This window comes from Schistosoma haematobium, chromosome ZW (assembly GCF_000699445.3).
Source record: "Schistosoma haematobium chromosome ZW, whole genome shotgun sequence".
In the NCBI taxonomy this organism is placed as follows: Eukaryota; Metazoa; Platyhelminthes; class Trematoda; order Strigeidida; family Schistosomatidae; genus Schistosoma; species Schistosoma haematobium.
In genome coordinates this window covers 36,645,115-36,667,710 of record NC_067195.1, presented here as the reverse complement: position 1 = coordinate 36,667,710, position 22,596 = coordinate 36,645,115, and the positions used below count along the sequence as shown (strand labels likewise).

Sequence of the window (22,596 nt, the reverse complement as noted above, 5' to 3'; positions counted from 1 at the left end):
AAATATGATGGAGTCATTGAGACTCTGCCTTACTTGAACTTGGAGTTTCCGGTCAATCAATTACTTTTCTACTTCACACAATCTTGGTGACTACAGAAAGTGGCACGGAATCACTGACGTTCAAGTAGTAAATGCAAGATATGCGAAACATCCTTAAGATTTTCGTCAAACAAATTGAGTAGTTATGTATATTGCCTTATAATTCATTATGTTCATTCGAGATACCCAAGTTTTATTTCATTTATGAAGGCAGAATATTGGTCTCAAAATCAGGGGAGGTACATTTTGTGTAATACTTAGAGAATGAATATTATTACTAAGGTCATATCGTTAACCAAAGCAAAAAATTGAAGGGACAGCACGTCATCATTATAAGGATCCCAACTTCTTCTTGAACCAAATATCTCATTTACATGTATTACATATGGTATTATACGATTTAATTTGCTGTATACTTGGCGGAGCCTCGTTCGAAAGACAATTTAGTTGAGAACAAATGAATATGTTTATTGCGAAATACAATATTTATAAGACAATCTGCTAACCTAATTTTCGGAGTTGAAACTTGTTTTAACTTGCACCGGTAATAAAAAGCGCTTAAATACAGCATTGAACGTCCTTGGTTGTATTCTGGTGGGATTGTACCGTATTAGTTTCACACAGCTGATATATCTTGATGGAGTATGACCCGGCTTCACCAACGGAGTAAGTTCGTTTGTTTTTGTATACAAAAATCTGATTTAGTGAGTTAGAGGATTGTTCTCCGTCGCTTGATTTATCAGCTATTCCACTACCAAGTATGTGATATTTATAGCGAAATCCATAATTAACTAATTCTTAGGGCCAATTAATGCTCCTATACCAAAGAGTGTCAGTGATGTATGTAATATTCCACTACCGCCGGCTGCCAAGATAGAAGCTTCTGACATTCCCTTACCAAACCTCAATCTAACAGTTGAAAATGTAGAAGATAAAGGACCGCCGTTTTATCCTCGTTTGTCTTATCTCCCAAAGTCTGACACAATGGAGTCTTTAGGACCTCTAAAATTTAGTATGCGAAAGTCTACCAAGTCTTTACCAGGTTCAGATGTGCCTACAGAATCATCCGGGGTTTTCGAGTCATCTAAGGATGTGAAAGTTGAGGAGCCTAAAGCCATGCCTAAACTCCAAGCGATGATGAAAAGGTCAAAGCCTTCTCAACTTCCTGTCGGTGTCTTACCTGCAAAAAACAAATTGCCTGCTACTGAGGTCAAGACCGATTTATTTCTACCAACTAAAGAAAGTGAGACTTTAAGTTCTACTTCAGATCACACCAAAGGTTTACTGTCTCATCCTCATTCTGTTCCATCTTCTGAATCCAGTGATCTTCAGTCTACTAGTTCTATGATCAGTTCCGGACAACTGATCCTATCCGGTACAGTTGACAAGTCTATGGTACTTAGTAATAACATTGCGAATAAAGCACATATTCCTGGAACAAATTTACCATTGAAAGCCTCTCCAATACCAAATTTAATGAGTTTAAATATCCAACCGCTTCACCACTCTGTACCGATCGTTGCCACTCGAAATTTGATCCATGCTCATGCAACTGATCCCACTCTTGTTCAGGCGTCGATACCCCCAACTGCTGGAATGCAGTTTGTTAACCCCCAAAAGTTTAGATCTGCACAGATGATTGCTACTCCGTTGATAGCTAATCCGGCCGTTGCGAACCAGTCTCAACAGAATGAGGAGACGCCGAAGAGTAAAAATGGTCGTCGTCGATCAAGATCACATTCCCACAAGTATCCTAGGTCACACAGACGGTCTCGTTCTAGAAGGTCTAGTGGAAATCGACACTCACGACGTCGTCACTCATCTAGCTCATCGAATTCAGTGCACCGCTCTAGCCGTGCTCGCCACAGATCGCGGTCATATCAGAACTCTAAAGAGCGTCACCGTTCATCTACTGATCACGGTCACCTTAAAGGTAGTAGGAAACGCAGTATTGATCACAAAAGAAAATTAGAAGCTGCTGAAAGTATAGGAAAACGGGACTCAGACAGAAAAAAGTTCCCTACTTCTCAGAAAAAACTAGACCACAAAAATTCACACTTGGAAGAGACAAAGAGATCTTATCATCGCTCAGGCACTCCAGAAAAAAAAAAGAAAGTGTGTGATAAAACTGAACGATCATCGTATGTTAAAAAAAGCAAGACTAGCACAAAAAGTGCAGTTGCTCGACCCATCGTCAAGAGCCTTACAGAAAAGGTAAATTCTGATGTTAAGCGGGAATCTGATAATGTGCAATACGTTCAGACGCAGAAATTAACTTCACGTATTACTGGTACACTCGAAGATGTTTACCGTAAGACCCATCCAAAACTGGGTTACAGACAATCATCAGAACAAACTGATAGTGATGATCCCTCGAATAGTAGCCCTAATTCATCATCAAACAGCGAAAATCGGTCTCCTTCTGGAAAGCTTATTTCACTTAAGCATGAACAGTCGAGTAATAGTAGCTCGACGGATTCCGACTCAAGTCAACATGGAACTAATCATTCTACCAGTGAGGTTAAACATCGACCCAGTGAGGTTATTCGGAATGAACGACAAGTGAGTAATATGAAATCTCAAAAACGGACGTCACAGTCACTCCATCCATCCAAAAGTGTGAATATAGGTAAGGCTTAGTCGCTACGTTGAGTTTTGGAACTACTAATGAAATTGTCACAGTTCCCTCTAACAATTAAGTAAACTGCTATCCATACAAATCATTCAGTACTTTGTATCTACGCACTTGAGGTTTCATGACAGATCAACTTTTTGTCTTCTTTAGTGTTGATTTAATTACATCTGAACCTGTGTGTACACTTTCCGTTTAGGTCAAGTAACATCAGTCTACAAAGCGCTGAGTGTAATTTTCAGCTGTATTTTTAAACCTTGTACATTTTGGCAATAAATTTTGTTTCTCAGCTGTGGTTTTTTAAGAAATCCTGTCAGAGTGAGGTTGTTATTCTTTGGCGATATCTCTTGGGGTGTTTCGTTTATCGAGTTTATAAGTTTGACACAGTTTTATTGCGGGTGATCTGTCATTTGTTTACTCGTTTGTGTTGGTAGTTTGTGATTTCGGTTTAGGTGGAGTCTAGCACTCGTTAGTCTTAGCTACCACTCGCAGTGGTTGCTGTGTAGTCGTATGAATCTTGGTCCTTCCGCTAAGATTATTTCTTAGGGTTTCCCTAACAGATTTTATTCGAATGTCTGGAAATTACCTTTTGTTTTGTAGATGAAATACCACTACCATCTCCACCTAACAATATACCAAATTGTATGGAAGTTCAGCCGGTGGATAGCTATGTCATGGAGTCGGAGTCGAATGTGGAGTTGGACACAGTCTGTCCACATAATGTAGAAGTTGATAATGCTCAGAGCTGTCCTGGGGGTGAGTTTATCGTCACTGTCAATGACGTCCTTGAACCCATCTCAGTTCCTGACTTATTTTCTCATGTTTCAAGTGAACCTAGTTCCATCAACGAGTCATCCCAGCATTTGGATATGCAAGGTGTTCAAAAAATGTGTGAGGTGACTGATGGCATCCAGTCACAACCTGCTAGAGACCTGGATGTGTTAGATATCCAGTGCTCTGAAATTGTTGAACACGTAGATGGTACACCACTAACAGTTGTCAGTACACAGGACATTAGGCCATGCGAATCGAAATACGACCTGCGGAAACGGAAGACTAAGCCTCATATCCCGATGTGTTTTCTGTCCAATACTCTCAATCCGTATGAAAGGTTATCCGAGTAAGTCTACTTAATTGCAACTTAAAGATGCTCATTTTGATTATTTTAGCAACAAAATTACATCCTACAAGGTTAATAATGATCTGAAATAGCGTTTAACGATTACCGCCCACATTGTCTACTCAGACGTCTAGCGCGTTTACGCAGAACAAGCATAGTTTGGTTTCGTCTGGTGTTTTGTTCGAAATAAGACTTGTACGTTACAAGCGTAATCATTTGTACCAGTTCGTAAAGCATCCCAAGTTCTGTACCATGAAGATCTAACTGTTAGTTCTCGTTGGTGTTCCACGTAGCCTTTTAACTAATATTTCTCAGGTAGTTTAGGTTACCGGTTATCGAAATTACTCCCTAACTTCCAGGCATTTTTAAAATCCAAGCTCAATCAAAATGTGTTCATTCAATTGTTTTATCGTACGATATGGTCGTTTGCACTTATCAGTCCATAGGCAGTCAAATGTATTTACCCTGTACGGTGTTTATTGAGGACAAAATTGTCAGTTGTCGTCTAGCTTATTGTAGTTAGTGTGGTTAGTTTTCATTTTGTTAAGAGAAATAAAACGCACAAGGGACTCGGGATTTGTAGGAAACTCAGCGTTGGAAAATTGTGTTACTGTAAATGGTCATCGACAAAAACCCGGTGGATTCTCGTTCTCACGTCTTACTAATGAATTTCTCTGCTTTCAAGAATATTAGCTACATTAATGTGAACCACATGGTTTACCTGCTCCCAAATGGTGTGTTGTTTCTATTGATAGCATTTTGGATTTTGTACTCTAGGTCTTTTGTGAAAGTTCGTAGAATCCGAAAGTGATCCCATCTTTCTTAAAAGTTGAGTGTGATGAGAGCTTATATATCTAAGCTTAGCGTTTTATTATCCGAATCGCTAATTCTAATGCCTTTCAAAAATTGTTTGGTTTCATTCGTTGGGTCTAACAGGACTTTTTTGAAAATGAGTTAATTTGCCTCGGTGAACTGCCGTATGAATGTACAAATCTGTTACCATATCACTGCTATCTTAAACCTGCTTGTGATTAATAACAATACTCAGAAATCAGTTTTTAGACCCTAACTTTGTTCCAGGTGTATCTGTTAATTTTAATCCTCATGAGAATAACTGTGTAGGTGGCTATTTCTTGGATCCATTGTTTTCTAAAGCTCTATTGAATATTCTTAATATTAATTCTGATAAGCTTACCATTCGAGTTGCTGATAAGATTAGTTGATAACTAAATGACAATTGCTAGAATTACTGAATTGACTTTTTTGTTGATTCAAAAATGACTTCCATAAATATCCTTTTGTTTCTGTCCCACAGTTATGATGTTGATCTTAGCAGCATTTTTTCTTCGTATCCTGGGGCACCTATTCCACAATACACTCACTTGTTGAACAATGACTACAGTCTTTTGAGTTCGACCCGTTCATCGATTCCCAGTAAGTCAACATACTCGGGGAGTGGTAAGCTTCTTGGGGCATCTGGATTGCGTGCTAGTTCATTACACTATGAGATGCGACAATGGATTTGTGATTGCGTCGCTCCTACTCCAGTGGAACTTGATCTAGGCATACTTTCCTGTGGTCCTGGTTGTATCAACCGTGCTCTGAATATTGAGTGCGGACCGCATTGCGCTGCTGGTGATTTTTGTAGTAATCGTCAGTTCCAGATGAGGCTTTACGCTCCGACAAGACCCTTTTATGCGGGTAAAGACAAAGGGTGGGGACTGATGGCAACAGATAACGTCGAGAAGTAAGTTGATGCAATACACTACTCCATTGGAACTTTTTTATTTGTAGAGGATCTTTTGTAATTGAATATGTGGGAGAAGTAATTGACTTTTCTGAATTTCGTCGACGTATCCGGCGATACGAACGCCTGGGGCACGCTCATCACTACTTTATGGCTGTGGAGTCAGATAGATTCATCGATGCTGGTAGTAAAGGCAACTGGGCAAGATTCGTAAATCACTCATGCGAACCCAACTGTGTTACTCAAAAGGTAAATAAATAATCATCTTGAATGTTTGATAAGTTTTAAACTAATTAGTTAATCGATAGTTCACATATTTAAAGTTCAATAAGTTGTTCGTTATAGTTATTCGTAGTACTATCGTAATACCTAGAAAACAACTTGCCCATTAGCACCTACTTACGGTATTTTATTATCTTTGTTTTTATTTCTTAGTGGAGTGTGGATGGTGAAATACGCATTGGATTTTTTGCTAAAGAAGATATCCCATCTGGTCAGGAAGTAACCATAGATTATCAGTTTGTCCAGTATGGGTATGTGTTGTGTAATGTGTTTTCAGAATAAAATTGTGTTAAACCTAGAAGTTTGATTAAATGTAACAACTTTGTGTAGATGTTAAAGCAAAACCAGTTTTGTTAATAGCAATTTTAACAGCGCTGACTATCTATAAACCTTGAGATTCGTAATATGTGTTTAATATTCTTCAGTTATGTTTATTTACCAGGTGTCTAGCTTGCAATTACGTGTCAGAATGATTGTGCTGGGAAACAGTCTAAATGATTGTAATGAGTATCTAAATGAATCTAATTCGTATTTTATCATTTAAAAATGATAAAGTTCAGCTGATAGATAGGACTTTGGATTCTATCCACACAAATAGTGGTATTAACTACTGGTGATATTGGTGTGTTCCTTGAAGCAATAACGTTTCACGTGTCAGTGGTTAGTTTTCGATGTTATTTTTTTGTGATAGAAGATGCTTACTCAGGTAACTGCTGATTATAGTTGAGTGTTTTCTGAACGATATTGGTTGGTTTGTCGTCTAACGTGTCCTAAACTGATTCTAGTGTTCTAAATGTCTAAATCCAAAATCCAGTAACTTGACTAAATTGATGAAAAGTCCTGTTTGTTCTGCCTATAACTTTTTCGAATTAAGGAGGAACGTATAGACATTTTCAACAGAAAGTCGGAATTCAATAAATTGAATTAGGTTTTGTTTGTTTATTTAAATACAAATATTGATACAAACGGGCACTGAAATAAATCTTTGCCACACAAATAATTGAATGAAGTCGTGTAAAGATAGACAATGGAGGGTTAATATGATCAAAAAAACAAACAATTAAGTGAATAAGTGAGTGAACAGGAAAAACAGTACATGTGAAAAAATATTCCGAAATACTACTTTTAGTTACAGAAGTCCCTCTTGTTTTCCAGAAGTGAAACAAAATTACAACAGGATTGAGCTATGTCTAATAATATCTCAAGACATTAATTTGCACCAATGGATTACAGTCTTATACAATGTTTTTTCATACCTCAGCAGTGTGTCATAAACTGATCATTCCTCCGCTCTCGCTAACCGAACCCAGTGTCAGGAAACAAAGCACGATGTGGAAGTCGCTTGGAAGACATTTGAAGTACATATTCAAACCACTGGAGCCAGTATTTCAACATGACGAAACTAATCGGGCTGTTGTCACCACCCCCGAACACAGATATCCGAACCTCTGCATTACTAACATGGTGTTACCTCTAAATGCTGACAGTTTATTCGGAGATAACGATGATCAAACACAGTCACTGAAGGTCCTTAGCCCGGATTCTCTCTAGACATTCATGATCTTGTAGTGACCTACTTTTATCAAGAGAACGCGATTGGTTTAATGGAAACAATTATTATTATAACCAATTGTACCAGTGATTGTTTTACTGTACTTGTTTGTTTAACTGTACTAAAGACTCTTCCTTCCGTTGATTGTGACATTGCACAAATTCGGTTACGCTCAGTAACCACACTTGTAACCTGGCACGATCTCAGTATTCTTTCGGTACCACAAGATCGCCAGCAAATACATCTCGACTACAGCCATCAACTGCCTTCTGATATTTGACTTACGGGGGATCTTGTCGGTTAATTGGCACGTAGTCTTTCTGTAGTGGTGATCATAGTCAACCGCGACTCGACGCCACACTACAATCTCTGTTCATAGTTTGTTTTATCCCAGTGATGTCATGTATTCAAATAACCGAACAAAATCCCAATTAGTGTATCTCAATTCAGCTAAATTTAGGTCTATAAATCAACCCGCTGTTAGTAATACTACATGAATTTCTTGACGGTATGCAAAATGTTGGAATCTGCCACTCGGCAATTGAAAATAAGTACATGAGATATTGAGGTTTAAAGGCTTTTATTTAAACTTACATGCTTGGATCAGCTGTGACTATATAATCATACTAAACTATGTTTGCTTTATAGTTACTCTGTGACTAGGTTGAAAATTAAGACTTATTCTTACACACAGCTTTTAGGAAATTTTACATAAAATGTTTCTATGGTTTCACCCAAATATATCCCAGGTACCGAAATGTCTTTATTGAAGTTCAGATTTTTATAAAGAACTCTATCCTACTTCAGTCTGGGAGGTGGTGCTATATATCTATATCATGGCTCAGATTTTAATGCGTAAACCTATACTCAGTAAATAAGCTGTATTAAAGTATACTTACCGTAAGAGCTCGTAGACAATAAAATAACGAGTGATCCTTGAAATCCCGATTTCAGTGTGCAACCTGGTAAAATTATGTTCGTTTAAGGTCAGAAGGTGATGTTATATTATTATCCTATATTCACAAATGCATACTCACGAGCTTCGAGACCAATTTTGCCCAAATTGAAACAAATATACAGATACGTCATATTAGGTATTATACATAATCCGATTTTTAATTCCAACTTTTCCGTTTCGTAAAATTAACTGGCACCATTCGACTAACTATAAAATACTTATTTTGTTCCTTTTTGACTCAAACCAATGTTTATTCAGGTTGAACTCACTTCACATTAAAAAAATCTAAGCGAACAATCGTATCCATTCTTCTTGGGGCAAGTTTAAATGATTAGATGAGGTAAATTTATTAACATCCAATAAGACGCATTTAACAAAATCTGTTCTTTCACCACTATATTGACTTTTAAACTTATTCGTTCTATATTCTTGTTTATTGTTTTGTAAAATTCAGGGTTTCTGAACAAAAGTGTTATTGTGGTGCGTCTACCTGCTCTGGTGTAATGGGGGCGACCAGCAAATATTTGCAAGAAAAAGTTCGCATGAAAGATACTACAATGGTATGTCATGTATTGTTAGTGCGTGCAATGTATCTTTTTGTGATTTCTTTTTATCTACTTTTATCGCCAACACTTCGTAACTGACAGCAGTTAAATTTGTCCTAAATGGCGAAACAAATCCAGTTTGAAACAGTCAAAAATGCATAGTCAGTTTGGGATAAAATACTCATCGTTTTGTTACTGACTTGTGAGCAAAATTGAAAGCTAGACATTTTGCAGTAAAATATCAATACGATGACTTAAGTTTTTCTCATTTTCGACCTTATACTACCTGTTCTTAGGCGTCCTTTTTTCAAGTATCAATTATCATGACATAAGTACACTTTTGAATTGAGATAAGGCTTAGCAAAATATTCTTACTGCCACTCAATGTGTCATAATTCGAACCACAGTTACCAGTGACTTAGGTTTTGAGCGATTAAGTAGTTATATGATAATCTTGCAACCGTAGCTTCAGGTTAGGATTTGTAAGTTAGATACTACTCCTTCGGACTAACAAAAATACACAAAAACTAACGGACAATTTTCCAGTGCTACTCAAGGGGTAATATGACACAAATAACTCTATGTTTTGTTGCAGCACTTGCGTGTGTCGTGCATGATTCTATACTATTATCTTCATCATAAGTTCAGTAAGTAATTTAGCGTCTCAAGCGATTTATATTTTTATCTTGTCGATGTTTCGTCAAAACCAGTTGTATCATTCACGTGGGTAACTAAATCGAATGTTTCATTGGGCTGAGTTATTACTGAGTTAATTTCTTGTCATCATTTAGTGCTTTTATGAATCATATCTTGGATAGATCTAATGAAAGATCCCACATAATGTATCTTCACTGATCAAGTTTACCAAGTATCGAGTTACGAAAACCTGCACCCGGCTGATCTTTCCCACTCCGTTAACATGAGTCTGCGTGTTTGAATTTGCCGTAAGAAATATAGGTCGTAACAACCTGCCAGTTATATATATATATATACGATCAAGGAGCAGATTGAATTCTAGAACAATACTGTCTTAATATCTATCTTCCAAAATATGGAACAAAATATTGGTAACTGAAGACAAATTCCTCATAAAAGAAGTTTTGGTAAGAAGTTGGAAAACAAGCTGAGGTTTGCTTACATCTTGTATGGATTGGTCGTGTTTATCTTTCCATAAGTCCCCGAACACTTTCACATGTGTTGCTGGTCAATAGTAAATATCTTTAATCTTGTTAGTACTACTGTAAAACAAGGCAATGAACAAAAGGGATTTTTATTGTAAGAAATTACACTGTATGTATGCATAACCTCTGGTCATCCATCTGCATCTTGCGGTGTGTTCTTCAACCCGAACTGTCTTCTCTCCTGGTCATCAAGTGTTCTGCCTACACCGTGATTTTGGTGCACTGAAACTCTTCTCTCCGTCTGACGACTGTGATAACTTCGACACCACGTTCCACTACACACTATGTACGAGTAGTCTTGTGAATTGCTTCCATCACACTACCATCGACCAGTTGACTTAAACTATGCAGTGAAGTCACTGGCTAAATAGGTTTCTGTTCGATATATTTGCTAACATCTTCAAAAGCTTGTACAAAAGCAAGTAGGATAGGATTAGACTATCCTGAGTACCTCATCCATTCTATTACTTTAGGTTCCTTTAATGTTGCTGCAGGAAACAACATGCTCAGTTCCCAAATTATTTACCACAAAGATCAGTTAGTTGCTTATAGCATTCGACTTCCAATCCCTAATTCACTGGTCCGAATCCCGTTCTATCTCCGGTTTGTGCACCCAAATTGAATAATTATCCTCACAAAGAGTATGGCCTATAGCCTAGTACACGGATTTTTTATTTAGTTAAATTAGTTGCATTATTTACAAGAATATCAAATAAAAAGTTGAGAATTAATTTTCAACTGCTTACGTGACGTGATTTGGATTTGGAAATCGTTTTATCCCATTCTACTAATTGTAGTGGATCTATCACAGTTGACATATTCCTTTGCTAAATTCATTTTACCTCTAGGTTGAAAGACGCATTCTCCAACTCCTTCAATTAGATTCGTTCAGAAATGCAGACGATATAACTCTGTTATTACAAGTTATGGTTCAAGAATGCCTTACAAGGTACACTCGATTGCAGCTTCTCAGCCGTCTGATTAAAACAGAAAACGATGCTTGTCTTAAACTTTTTCGACAGTATAATGGTCTCGATATGTTGGCGGCCTTTATGTGTGATGCAGCGCCGAAAGATTGGGAACTCAAAAAGCAGGTATATGGAAAAATTGTTTTTCTTTGTGCGAAATGTTTTGCTAAACTACTGAGGTATCTCTTTGTGTCTTAAAACTTTTCCGTTTCATACCTACACATGGTAATTTCCAGTGTGGTGGTTAATTTTGAATTCACTTAGTTCATATAAATAACAAATTTGCTTGTATTTCGGTGTATCCTACTTATGTCGACAAATATAAGCAGTATGTAACACCAGTTGGAAGCGAAAAACCTGGCAGCAGAAGGCTGAGAAGATCGAGTTGAAGAGAATAGAAGGGAAAGTAGAAAGGAATTGTGGGCTGAAAGAATCATACATAATTTGAAGGATAAATGATGAAAATTTTCAAGTGAAGTATTTAGTGTATGGTTCTAATATTTTACCAAGAGATTCTGTATTTAAATACAGTCGGTTGTCCCCACCTATGTTCTCGTTCATTATAATATGTGCATATGCGCTACTTTCACATGCATCTCGCTTATTATCACTTTATTTGCTTGCGCTTCGATATATTTTATACGTTAACAAAATCAAAACCTCATATATGTTTGCAAATCTATTTCTTTCTAGATATTAGTTTGCTTGAAACACATCCCTGTTTCAGAGCAAAAACAGGTACAGTCGAATTCACGCCTTATGGAAATAGTAGCACAGTGGACTTCCAATCCTCACCACTGTCGGGCACGTAGTATTCCTCTCGAGTCGTGGAAGAGTGCTGATGTACATATAGCAGGTAAAGTTGCTCAAACTGCTGAACTTTGCTTTTAGATACTTCAAATGTTACTTTGGTTAGATTTTCCACTGATGAACTCCCTATGGAGTCGAATTTCGACTCTGATGAAACAAAATCACGTATGTTGGATGATTAAATTGGCAATTTATTTGTTAAAAAGTTCATTTTCATATTTTATCTAAGTGGAAATAATATATTTGAACCCATAGTTTTATAATCTGTTCATATCAAACAGTAAAAAGGACAGATTGTCATATTTTGTTTCAGCTTACCGCCATTTTCTGTTCTTCAGAGAGATCAACACAAGAATATCACGAAAAACCAAAAAACAAATTGTAAAATGATTTCCAGTTTAACCAGTTGTTTGCACAATTTACAACAGTACCCAGTTCACAGACCAAGTCTATATTGAGTTCTCCTCAACCAGCAGTGGCTGGCCACTTAGTGATAGCTAGTAGTTCGGCATATGTTTCTCATGATCACCCATATTCCCCTGTCAGTTAGATAGCTTTTGGTTATGAATTATGTCGCTTACCGATCGTATTAGGTTTATTAATTTGATGATAACAAATACCATACTCAAAAACTAATAATTCTTGCTATTACAGATGCGAACTTTAACATACAATTTCTAACGATCCTTTACGAACATATTATTCTCAACTAACATTCCGTCTGTTAAAATACAAACTATGGTGAATTTGGTCTTTCTTTTCATCAGGATTCCGAAGACATTCACAAAGCGCTTTTGCGTTTGCTTCAGAATGTCCAGTAGGAGAATATATTTTTGGTCTTTAGATTTGGCGGCCTGTCGGTTTATTCATGCCATTCTAACTGAACACTTGATGAGTAGGGTGAAATAGATGCCATAATATTAAAACGAAGAACGAATTGTGAATGAAGTTACAGATGTATTTATGTTGTACAACCTGTATAGTTGTACTTTTAGTAGTGCTAATGAAATTAATATTGCTCTTTGTGAAAGTCAAGATTTTGAGACATTTCCGTGTAGTTCTATAATATTGACGCTTTGAAAACACCCCTTCTTAGGGTTATAGAGATTTTCGATTGTAATGTAAATAGGAATTACTTTTCACGTATTTTATCTAAACTCGGTGTTTATCACTGAGATCCGTCCTTCTTCCAGCTATTACTTTGTTCCGTTCCTTCTCGTCCAATGTTTTGTTTCACGTTGAAACTTGATACAAATTAATTGCAGATTATATTTTCTCTTAAATTTAGGCCACTTATTATGGTACTTCATCGGACATCATATTTCTCATGTTAATCTTCACTACACACTATTCTCACAAACTCTTTATTGCTATGGTAAATCGATGTATATACTCTCCTTTGTTTAACTGACTAATTACTCATCAATATGAGGATGCTAACTCTATTTTCCCGTAATTAAACGCTTGTTACTAACTCCCTTGACGCCTCATGTATCTCAGATTACTTCCACATTTGAACCCAAACAGTAGGGGAAAGGCGCAAGATATCATTTAAAGCTTTGCTTCAATGGTTAATCTATTCACAGGAAGTGGGATTTATTCATTGATTTTCATAACCATATAAGTAATATTCCAAACGAGATGTCACGTAGTTCTTTATTTTTCTAGATGTCTTCAACATCTATTTATTGCTGGATGGACAAAACGTTTTAAACCTTTTCCGGCTAACACTATAAACGGATATTTATTAACTTTTAACACTAATGAATTATTATCGTTGAATACACTAAAACGTTTGTTTAAAATACTTGGAATAAACCCTGGTCAGAGACTGTCCACTACACCAAAGGTTTGAATATTGGATTCAGTTTTCATTGCTTGTTTGCTAACTAACTTGACATATGCAGCTCATTTATGTATAAATGTTGGGAATTCGATACATCATTTTCAAAGGTTTAGGAACTTTTGATGTCATAATGTATCATGCGCAGCTTCGGTCTTACTAATTATGGAAGCTGTTCACTTGTGTTTTTTTATTGTTTCTCTTAATATTGAAAATTTTTTCTATATTCTGTGGCTGTTTCTCATAAAAATCTAAGTGCAAAAATTCACCATAATGTAATTTCTTGTGAGATGATCTACTTTCATTCTAAGATTTACAATATTTACTTTTCATGTTTCAGTTTCTAAGAGTACCAAGGACAATGAATCATCTTCCATACAAACAGGTGATAAGAATAGTGATTTTGCTGCATCACCTTCGAGTTCCGACTCATTTAGTTCTTCCTTGAAGGAGAATGCATCATGTGTGTTGCATGCTTCGACACTCCCAGTTTACGAAGAAGGATTTGACGCTATCACTCAAACTTCGGATTGTGATATGTCCCCCGTAACTGTTGTGGATGATGATAATGGTGAAATTGAAATCGGATATGCAGCCGACAACAACGAAATAAATATGGATACTGAAGAATGTAAAGCTAAGACGAATGAGGAATGGATAGAAGAGATCAAGGCTTTGGCTTGTAAACTGCTTGAAAAATGGTCTAAATTACCGGTAAGTTCTTCACAATCTATAGGATTTACTGGTTATATATTTCATTATCATCATTTACTTCGAACTTGTTTTTATTATAATGCCATTTATATGTTTCTGTGTGTTATGATAGAAGGAAAACTACCGGATACCGCGATTGGAGCGTCAAGAGACCGAGAAAATGCTTCATATATCAAATCCAATTGGTTCTTCTCTTATCTCTTGGGGATCGGAATACAAAGGTTGGTACTTACTTACTTACTTACTTACGCCTGTTACTCCTCGTGAAGGAGCATAGGCCGCTCACCAGCATTCTCCATCCAACCCTGTCCTGGGCAATCCTTTCTAGCTCCGTCCAGTTGTAATTCATCGTTTTTATATCTGCTTCTATTATCTGACGCAATGTGTTCTTTGGCCTTCCTCTTTTTCGCTTCCCTTCAGGATTCCAAGTTAGGGCTTGCCTCGTGATGCAGTTTGACGATTTGCGTAATGTATGTCTTATCCATTTCCATCGTCTTTTCCTAATTTCTTCTTCAGCTGGAAGTTGGTTTGTTCTCTCCCACAGAAGGCTATTGCTGATGGTATCCGGCCAATGGATGTTGAGTATCTTGCGTAGACAGCTATTTATAAATACTTGTACTTTCTTGATTGTGGTTGTTGTAGTTCTCCAAGTTTCAGCTCCATACAGTAGAACTGCCTTGACGTTCGTATTGAAGATTCTCACTTTGATATTGGTTGAAAGTTGTTTTGAGTTCCATATGTTCTTCAATTGTAGGAATGCGACCCTTGCTTTGCCGATCCTCGCCTTTACGTCTGCATCGGATCCTCCTTGTTCATCGATGATGCTTCCCAGGTATGTGGAGGACTCTACATCTTCCAGAGTTTCGCCATCAAGTGTGATTGGATTGCTGTTCTCCGCTTTGAATTTGAGGACCTTAGTTTTCTCTTTGTGTATGCTGAGGCCTACTGATGCAGAGACTGCTGCGTATTTCTTCTTGTCGGCTCTAATGCTCCTCTTCACTTGTTTGTTTGCTTCTATATATTCAGCTTTTGCTTGGACTTTCTCTGCTCGTGTTCGGCTGTTGTTTATTGCTGCCTTCTTGTTCTTCCTTTCTTTGATCTTGTCCAGTGTTTCTGTAGAGATCCATTCTTTATGATGGTATTTCTTTAGACCGAGAACCTCTTGACACGTTGAAGTTAATGCTTCCTTGATGCCTTTCCAGTTGTCCTCCATACTAGTTTCTTCTTCCTTCAGTAGATCCTGTAAGGCTTGGAACCTGTTGTTGAGAGCTATCTTGAATTCATTGAGTTTGTCAGTACCTCGAAGGAAGGCTGTATTGAACCTTTGTATTGCTGTTTGTCCACTTGTCCAGTTCTTTTTTAGCTTCAGTTTTAAATTGGCTACAACTAGGTGGTGATCTGGAGCTACGTCAGCTCCTCTCCTGGTTCTCACATCTTCCATTGTCCTTCGGAATTTTTTGTTGATGCAAATATGATCTATCTGGTTCTCTGTAGTGTGGTCCGGTGAGATCCATGTAGCCTTGTGTATACGCTTGTGTGGAAATATTGTGCCTCCTATGACTAATTTGTTGAATGCACATAGATTTGCAAATCTTTCTCCATTTTCGTTTCTTTCTCCCAGTCCATGTCGTCCCATAATATCTTCATATACAGTGTTGTCTATTCCGACTTTGGCATTTAGATCTCCCATCAGAATAGTTAGGTCGTTCCTTGGGCATTTCTCAAAGATTGACTGTAGCCGCTCGTAGAACTGATCTTTAATGTCATCGTTGCTATCATTGGTGGGTGCATAACATTGGATAATATTCATTAAGATCCCCTCCTTCTTTGTTTTGAATGATGCTTTGATGATTCTGGATCCGTGAGATTCCCATCCTACAAGTGCATTTCGTGCTACTTTGGACAGCATAAGAGCGACTCCCTGAGTGTGTGGAGCATTGTCCTCTTCGTGACCGGAGTATAGCAGCATCTCTCCCGTAGCTAGCCTTTTCTGTCCAGCTTGGGTCCAGTGGGTTTCGCTGATTCCCAGTACTGCTAAGTTGTATCTCCTCATTTCCATTGATATTTGACTGGTCTTCCCGGTTTCCCACATTGTTCGAACGTTCCATGTACCTATAAAAATTTTTGCTCTGGTTGTTAGAAGGGGCATCGGCCTCGTGGCTTCCGAAGGAACTCGGCTTTCACCATGAAGCATCATAATTCTTCTAAATGAAGACCTTCTAACTCCCAGGGCAGAGTTATAATGGTTTGGATTATTTTTTCTGGTAAGCGTTTTTTTAGCGAGTTAGTTTTCTACGGGATGGGGACGCTAACCCCATGCCCAACCCTCCTCCTTTACCCGGGATTGGGACCGGCAGCAACCCTATAAGATCTACAGGCGGAGTTAAAGGTCGGTACTGTTTGGAACTAAATGTTTCTGTTCATTTCATAGAACTATTAGAAACTTAAGTTGCTTTTTATGTAAAACCATAGTTAGGGATTGCCTAGACCGAAAAAGTTTTGATATAGGGGCTTTATGAAGACGTACATTTTCATGGTTTTCATCACAGACCGATTTTAGATTACTATTAAGAACGAGGAAGCACTGGACAACTGCTTCGTCCTAGTTTGGGATTCTTCAGCATTGCACATTCACAACAATCATAACTACACATGACTGCTTATTGTAATGCTTTACTTTTTCTTTGTGTGAATATCAGATTTCTAAGAATGTGTAGGTAAAAACGATTCAAATAACAATATCGAAAGGAGGTTTAAATGAAATGTTAGCTGAGTTTATGATAGCTGTAGACTCGTAAACAAATGTGTGATTCAATAAACAATCTGAAATTCGACTACACTGTATTTTAACATTGATCATAAAGTTATAACAACTAAATATTGTTTCCTTAATTGGTCAGTTATTTTTATTGTTTGGTTTATCAGATGAACAAGCAATATCCAATAAATCTTGGACTCAGAATAGTAACAGTAAATTCCAGTCAAATAAAACGTAAGTTTAAACACGATTATCTACTCTCCATTCATTGATTACCTATGCGTTTTCCCATATTAAATAATTCTAGGGATTTTTTACTCTTTATAAATATACCCAGGGTTTCCAGAACAGTGACAGGATACCAACTGTTTGCCGTTCGAATCAGTCAGTAAAGCATTTAAATTTCATTAAACCTACTATCACTCTTTTATCTTAACTAGTCCTTGCTGGATTGTTGTTGTTTGAGGAAGATTTACGTCTTCAAATGTACCACTTCCGATCAGTGGGCATTATACAGTGTTTCGTATTTTATACTTTATAGTTTTTTAAAAGCTTCCTGTCGAAATAAGGTACACATGATTTTATACTATCTATCCCGATTTCATGAAATAGTGAGCACTTTCTGCAATACTATAATTAGTCCCCTGTTTTTGTTCTTTCTCAAGTCTGCGTGACAAACTGGTTTCATCTTTCATTCGAGAGCAGAATGGTCCAAAAGCATCCAACAGTTCGTCATGTTTGTCCAAAGCTGAGAGACGTATGCTTTTCGAAGCTCAAGTTAAAGCTAATGAAAATCAATGTTCATCTGAAAATTCTGTTCCTACATCGGATGATTTTGTGCAGACAAATCCATCTAATGACGAAAAGGATACAGATCATCTTCGTCAGGTAATTTTTTTGCTTGTTTCTTACCTTTATTTACTTATGATTCCATTTTTCTACAACATTTTATCAAATCCAAATATATTGTTTGTAACAGCCAACAATTAATTTCCTGATCAATATTAATTTATCATTTTGTTTTGTTTAATCCTATCGTATTTTAGTATTACTTTTCCAGTCAATATGATGGCTGCTCCCAAACTTCTGTGATAAAATCAAAATCTAAAATTTGTTTTTCTAGAATACTACTTCCATGAAATGTTCATTACTCTTAGTCTTATGGTCTTCACATAGTGTCTGATCAGTTGATGGCAAATTTACGAACATAAAACGTTATGTCTCGAGACCGCGGACTGATATCACATGCCAAGTCATCAGTCAGATTCCTAATTCTCGTTTTTGTCTGTTTCGTTCCTACCACTTCTTGTACAGCTTATTGTCTTCGATTTGATCAGCTACATACCTCACGAGCAATTTTGATTGTGAACTGATACAACTAACTTCCTATTGGTCCGCATCTCGCAAACTTCTCTCTTTACCTTCCTTAAGTCCAAAAGTCAGCAAACAGCTTCTACTTTATATGCTTCAAACAAACGTAGTTTATATACGGACATACCAGCCGCATCACGTCATAAAATGAAAAATTATACATAAACGGGCGAAAAGCGGGTATGAATAGGGTAAATGTAAGTAATAGAATGTCAACAAATTTTGAAGGCATGATAGTAGTTAATGCGTTAACCGAAAACTTATCATCAACAGAGTACATAAAGATAGTAACCCAGTTGCTTACTAATCAAACAACAAAATTATAATTAAAAATAATCCGTAAATTAGTACTAAAAATATTCACTTTATTATAATATTAAAAATTATCTCATACATCGACTCTCTTGTGAACGAGACAACTCAGAGTGATATTTCTAGAATATTAAATGATTTCGTGACATTTGATTTTCACTTCACAACTATAAACATTTAGGGTTAGATACATTGTGTTATGTCAATAAAATTTTAGTGATAAAATTATAGGCCGTAAATAAACCATGCTAAGAAATAGCAAATCACAAACCAGTAATATTTGGTTGATTCACTTTGCATCATTTCACGTTCGTGTTATTTGGTATTCGTTCTTTTCATTGTTTCAGCTATTACTCTGTGCACTTTTAAGTGAGTGCGGTCGAAACGATACTGCCCTTTCAAATCTTTTATCTAACATAGCTGTAGAATTGAAAAGCATGCCTGTTGTTTCTACTTTGTTACAAGCCTTACCTCGTATGTTGACTTTGATGTCCAGTTCCAACGATTCAGATTTGGTGAGTTATCCTCTAAATATTTCTTGTTGTGTAACGTTAGTCCCATTAGACAGATACAGAGAACCAGATCGATCATATTTGCATCAATAAAAAATTCAGAAGATCAATGTAAAACTGAAGTTAAATAAACAATTGACAACTGGAGAAACGAAATTGCGAAGGTCCAATACAACCTTCCTTCGAAATACTGAAAAAATCAACGGATTCAAGATAACTCTCAACAATAGGTTCCAAGCCTTACATGATCTACTGAAAGAGGAAGAAACTACTATGAAGGACAACTGGAAAGAAATCAAAGAAGCATTAACTTCAACGTGTCAGGAGGTTCTGAGCTGCAAGAAGCATCATCATAAGGAATGGATCTCTATAGAAACACTGGACAAGATCAAAGAAAGGAAAAACAAGAAAACGGCATTTAACAACAGCCGAGCACGAGCAGAGAAAGTCAAAGCACACGCGGAATACACAGAAGCAAACAAGCAAGTGAGCAGGAGCATTAGAGCCGACAAGCAGAAATATGTGGGAGACCTAGCAACGACAGCTAAAAAGGTGCAAGAGATGGAAGTATGAAACAAATATATGACACAACAAAAAAGCTGGCAGAGAAATATTGCAATCCAGAAAGACCGGTCAAGGAAAAAGAAGGGAAGCTAATTACTGGAATTCGAGAACAGAAGAAAAGATGGGTAGAACACTTTCACGAACTCTTGAATACTTCAGCTCCACTGAATCCACCGGACATCGAAGCAACACACACAGACCTTCCTATAGATGTCACTCCGTCAACGATCGAATAAAGCAGGATGGTCATCAAACAAATCAAAATTGAGAAGAGAACAGGACCAGACAACATACCAGCTGAAGCACTGAATTCAAGCACAGAAGTAACTGCAAAGATGCCTCATATTCTATTCAGAAAGATTTGGAAGAAGAACAAGTGCCAACAGACTAGAAAGAAGGATACCTCACCAAGATACCAGAGAAAGGAGATCTGAACAAGTGTGATAACTACAAAGGCATTACACTACTATCAGTACCAGTAAAAGTTTCAACAGGGTTCTTTTCAACTGAATGAAAAACTCAACCAATCCACACTTGATGGAGAAGCACTGGAATAGGTGGATGCTTTCACGCGACTGAGAAGCATAATTGATGAACAAGGAGGATCTGATGTAGATGAGAAGGCACTGATTGGCAAAACATGGGCAGAATTCTTACAACCGGAGAACGTATGTAACTAAAAATATCTCAGTCAGTTACAACGTAGGAACAAGCACATAAGTGCATCGTTCAAAGTTGCTGTATCTCATTAGCGGAACAAGTTAAACACCAAATTCATAGAAGTAATTAGTTCATCAGCCAACATGAAAGCAAAAGTCTTCAATACAAAGGTCGAGACTGTCCTAGTGTACAGAGAACTACTACAGCTTTCAACAAAATATGTAGGTATTTATAAACAATTGTTTACGCCAGACACTCAGTGTGTGTTAGTTGGATACTATCAGCAACAGTCTACTGTAGGAGAGGACAAACCAGCTTTGGGATGAAGATCAGTTTTGAAAATGGCGCTGGAGGTGGATAGGACATAATTGACGGAAATCATCCAACAGCATCACGAGGCAATCGCTAACATGTAGTCCTGAAGGGAAATGGGAAAGAAGAAGAAGACCAAAGAACATACTTCACTGGATATTGGAAGCAGACATGAAAAGGATGAATAGCTCCTCCATGAGGGCAGACAGTTACAAGTAATGGTAGTCCTATGCTATACAACTATCGAACCAGTTTTCTTATTTGTATTGTGTTAAGCACTTGATTTCCAATCACTGAGTCTCGTGTTAAATGAGACCTAGTACCTAAGGGCTGACAATAATTATTTCTTATCATGGATTTCTTTAGTTTGCTAGTTAGTTCTGTACTATAGGACTACTTTTTATAGAATGGTAGTGTTTTAGTGAATTGTAATAATATCATGTATTATGAGGTACAACATTCTTTTAAATCAACAGTGATTTTTTTAAGAGTTACCAATCGTTGGGATTCCTCTTTGATTTCACCATGGACGTTCAGCACAAAAAATTGTTTCCCTGTGCGTTAGCATACATTCTATCCAAATTATAGCTGTTCTGTCAGTTTTCTAGAGAGTATATGCAATTTAGCGGTTTAAAGCGTCACCAAACATCACGTTTTGCTTTTCATTTCTGTTCATAATAAGTTGTGACGCGATTACTGATCAAACGTAATCTTCCACAGTGTGTTCCTATTGTAATTAAACTTCCTATTGATCCTTACTTTATTCTTATTTCACGCACATCTAACCTCCTACAAAGTCGTTCTTACCATTTATAGGCCCTATCTTGATACTTTGTTGTACAAATCATCTGTAGACCTCAATTTAGGTTTCAAGATGTGCTATTAATTTTATATGTTTTAACTAACGTGTTCAGGGAATAATAATTCATCTACTTGTACAACATTTTCTTAGCTTCAATATTGTTTTCTCTAATGTGGTTTAATTCACAGTTTTCCTAACTTTTCAAATATGTGTCTTGAATTTGTGCTTAAATGGTCTAAAACTTTTATATGTAATCATTAATCTCATAATTCTGTCTACTTATCTTAATCTTTAGAAAGGCACTTATCTGCACACTTATATGAATGTATTTCTGAAATATTTTTCTGCACTTTTATATTTAAAATAATATAGGTTACGCGTCTTTGTAAAGAACTCAAACGGTATGCTGATGATGACTTAAACTCATTACCTGCGGGCTGGAGATCAGCTGCTGACTCGAGTGGGCGACTGTATTATTACAATAAAGAAACCAATAGTGTTCAGTGGGAGAAGCCACTAATAAATTCCAATGAAAAAGATGACGTAAGAAAAACAGTTCACGTGATAATTGATTGAGCTTTTCATCAAATTTAATAGTCCAAAACTATTCATTTTCTAAATCCTTAAATACCGTTGTTTTGCTTTTCAGAAAAACACTCTTACTGAAGAGCAATATGGACAGATGAAAAGACAGTTTACTCATGAGGTTAGTTGACCACTGAGTTCTATCACATTTTTTGCTATGTTTGTGAATCTTCTACTTACTAAGGCGCGTAATTTCACACCCATGAAATCGATTGTGAGTTAACCTTTAAATATAAGTGGCTAGTCCTACACTTATCCCTCATATCAGTTACCAGTGACTCTACTCACACATTATTATCCAAGGTTTCAGAGCTTTTATTGAATTATTT

The 22,596-nt window shown here is 36.9% G+C and overlaps 1 protein-coding gene across 1 annotated transcript in view; it reads left to right on the top strand.

Annotated features, from left to right (window-relative positions):
• Window positions 1-440: 440 nt before the first annotated feature.
• The window catches only part of SETD2_3 (Histone-lysine N-methyltransferase setd2), a 23,630-nt gene continuing 1,474 nt past the window's right edge, over window positions 441-22,596 (top strand). Inside the window, exons 1-17 of the mRNA XM_051211242.1 lie at window positions 441-705; window positions 745-797; window positions 842-3,791; window positions 5,107-5,538; window positions 5,586-5,787; window positions 5,974-6,071; window positions 8,785-8,890; window positions 10,905-11,150; window positions 11,718-11,880; window positions 11,916-11,999; window positions 14,018-14,391; window positions 14,504-14,612; window positions 17,317-17,383; window positions 17,815-18,037; window positions 19,180-19,347; window positions 22,055-22,225; window positions 22,332-22,388. Coding sequence (XP_051071279.1) covers window positions 3,316-3,791; window positions 5,107-5,538; window positions 5,586-5,787; window positions 5,974-6,071; window positions 8,785-8,890; window positions 10,905-11,150; window positions 11,718-11,880; window positions 11,916-11,999; window positions 14,018-14,391; window positions 14,504-14,612; window positions 17,317-17,383; window positions 17,815-18,037; window positions 19,180-19,347; window positions 22,055-22,225; window positions 22,332-22,388 — 2,976 coding nt within the window. The 5' untranslated portion in view covers window positions 441-705; window positions 745-797; window positions 842-3,315. The remainder of the gene's footprint in view (window positions 706-744; window positions 798-841; window positions 3,792-5,106; window positions 5,539-5,585; window positions 5,788-5,973; window positions 6,072-8,784; window positions 8,891-10,904; window positions 11,151-11,717; window positions 11,881-11,915; window positions 12,000-14,017; window positions 14,392-14,503; window positions 14,613-17,316; window positions 17,384-17,814; window positions 18,038-19,179; window positions 19,348-22,054; window positions 22,226-22,331; window positions 22,389-22,596) is intronic.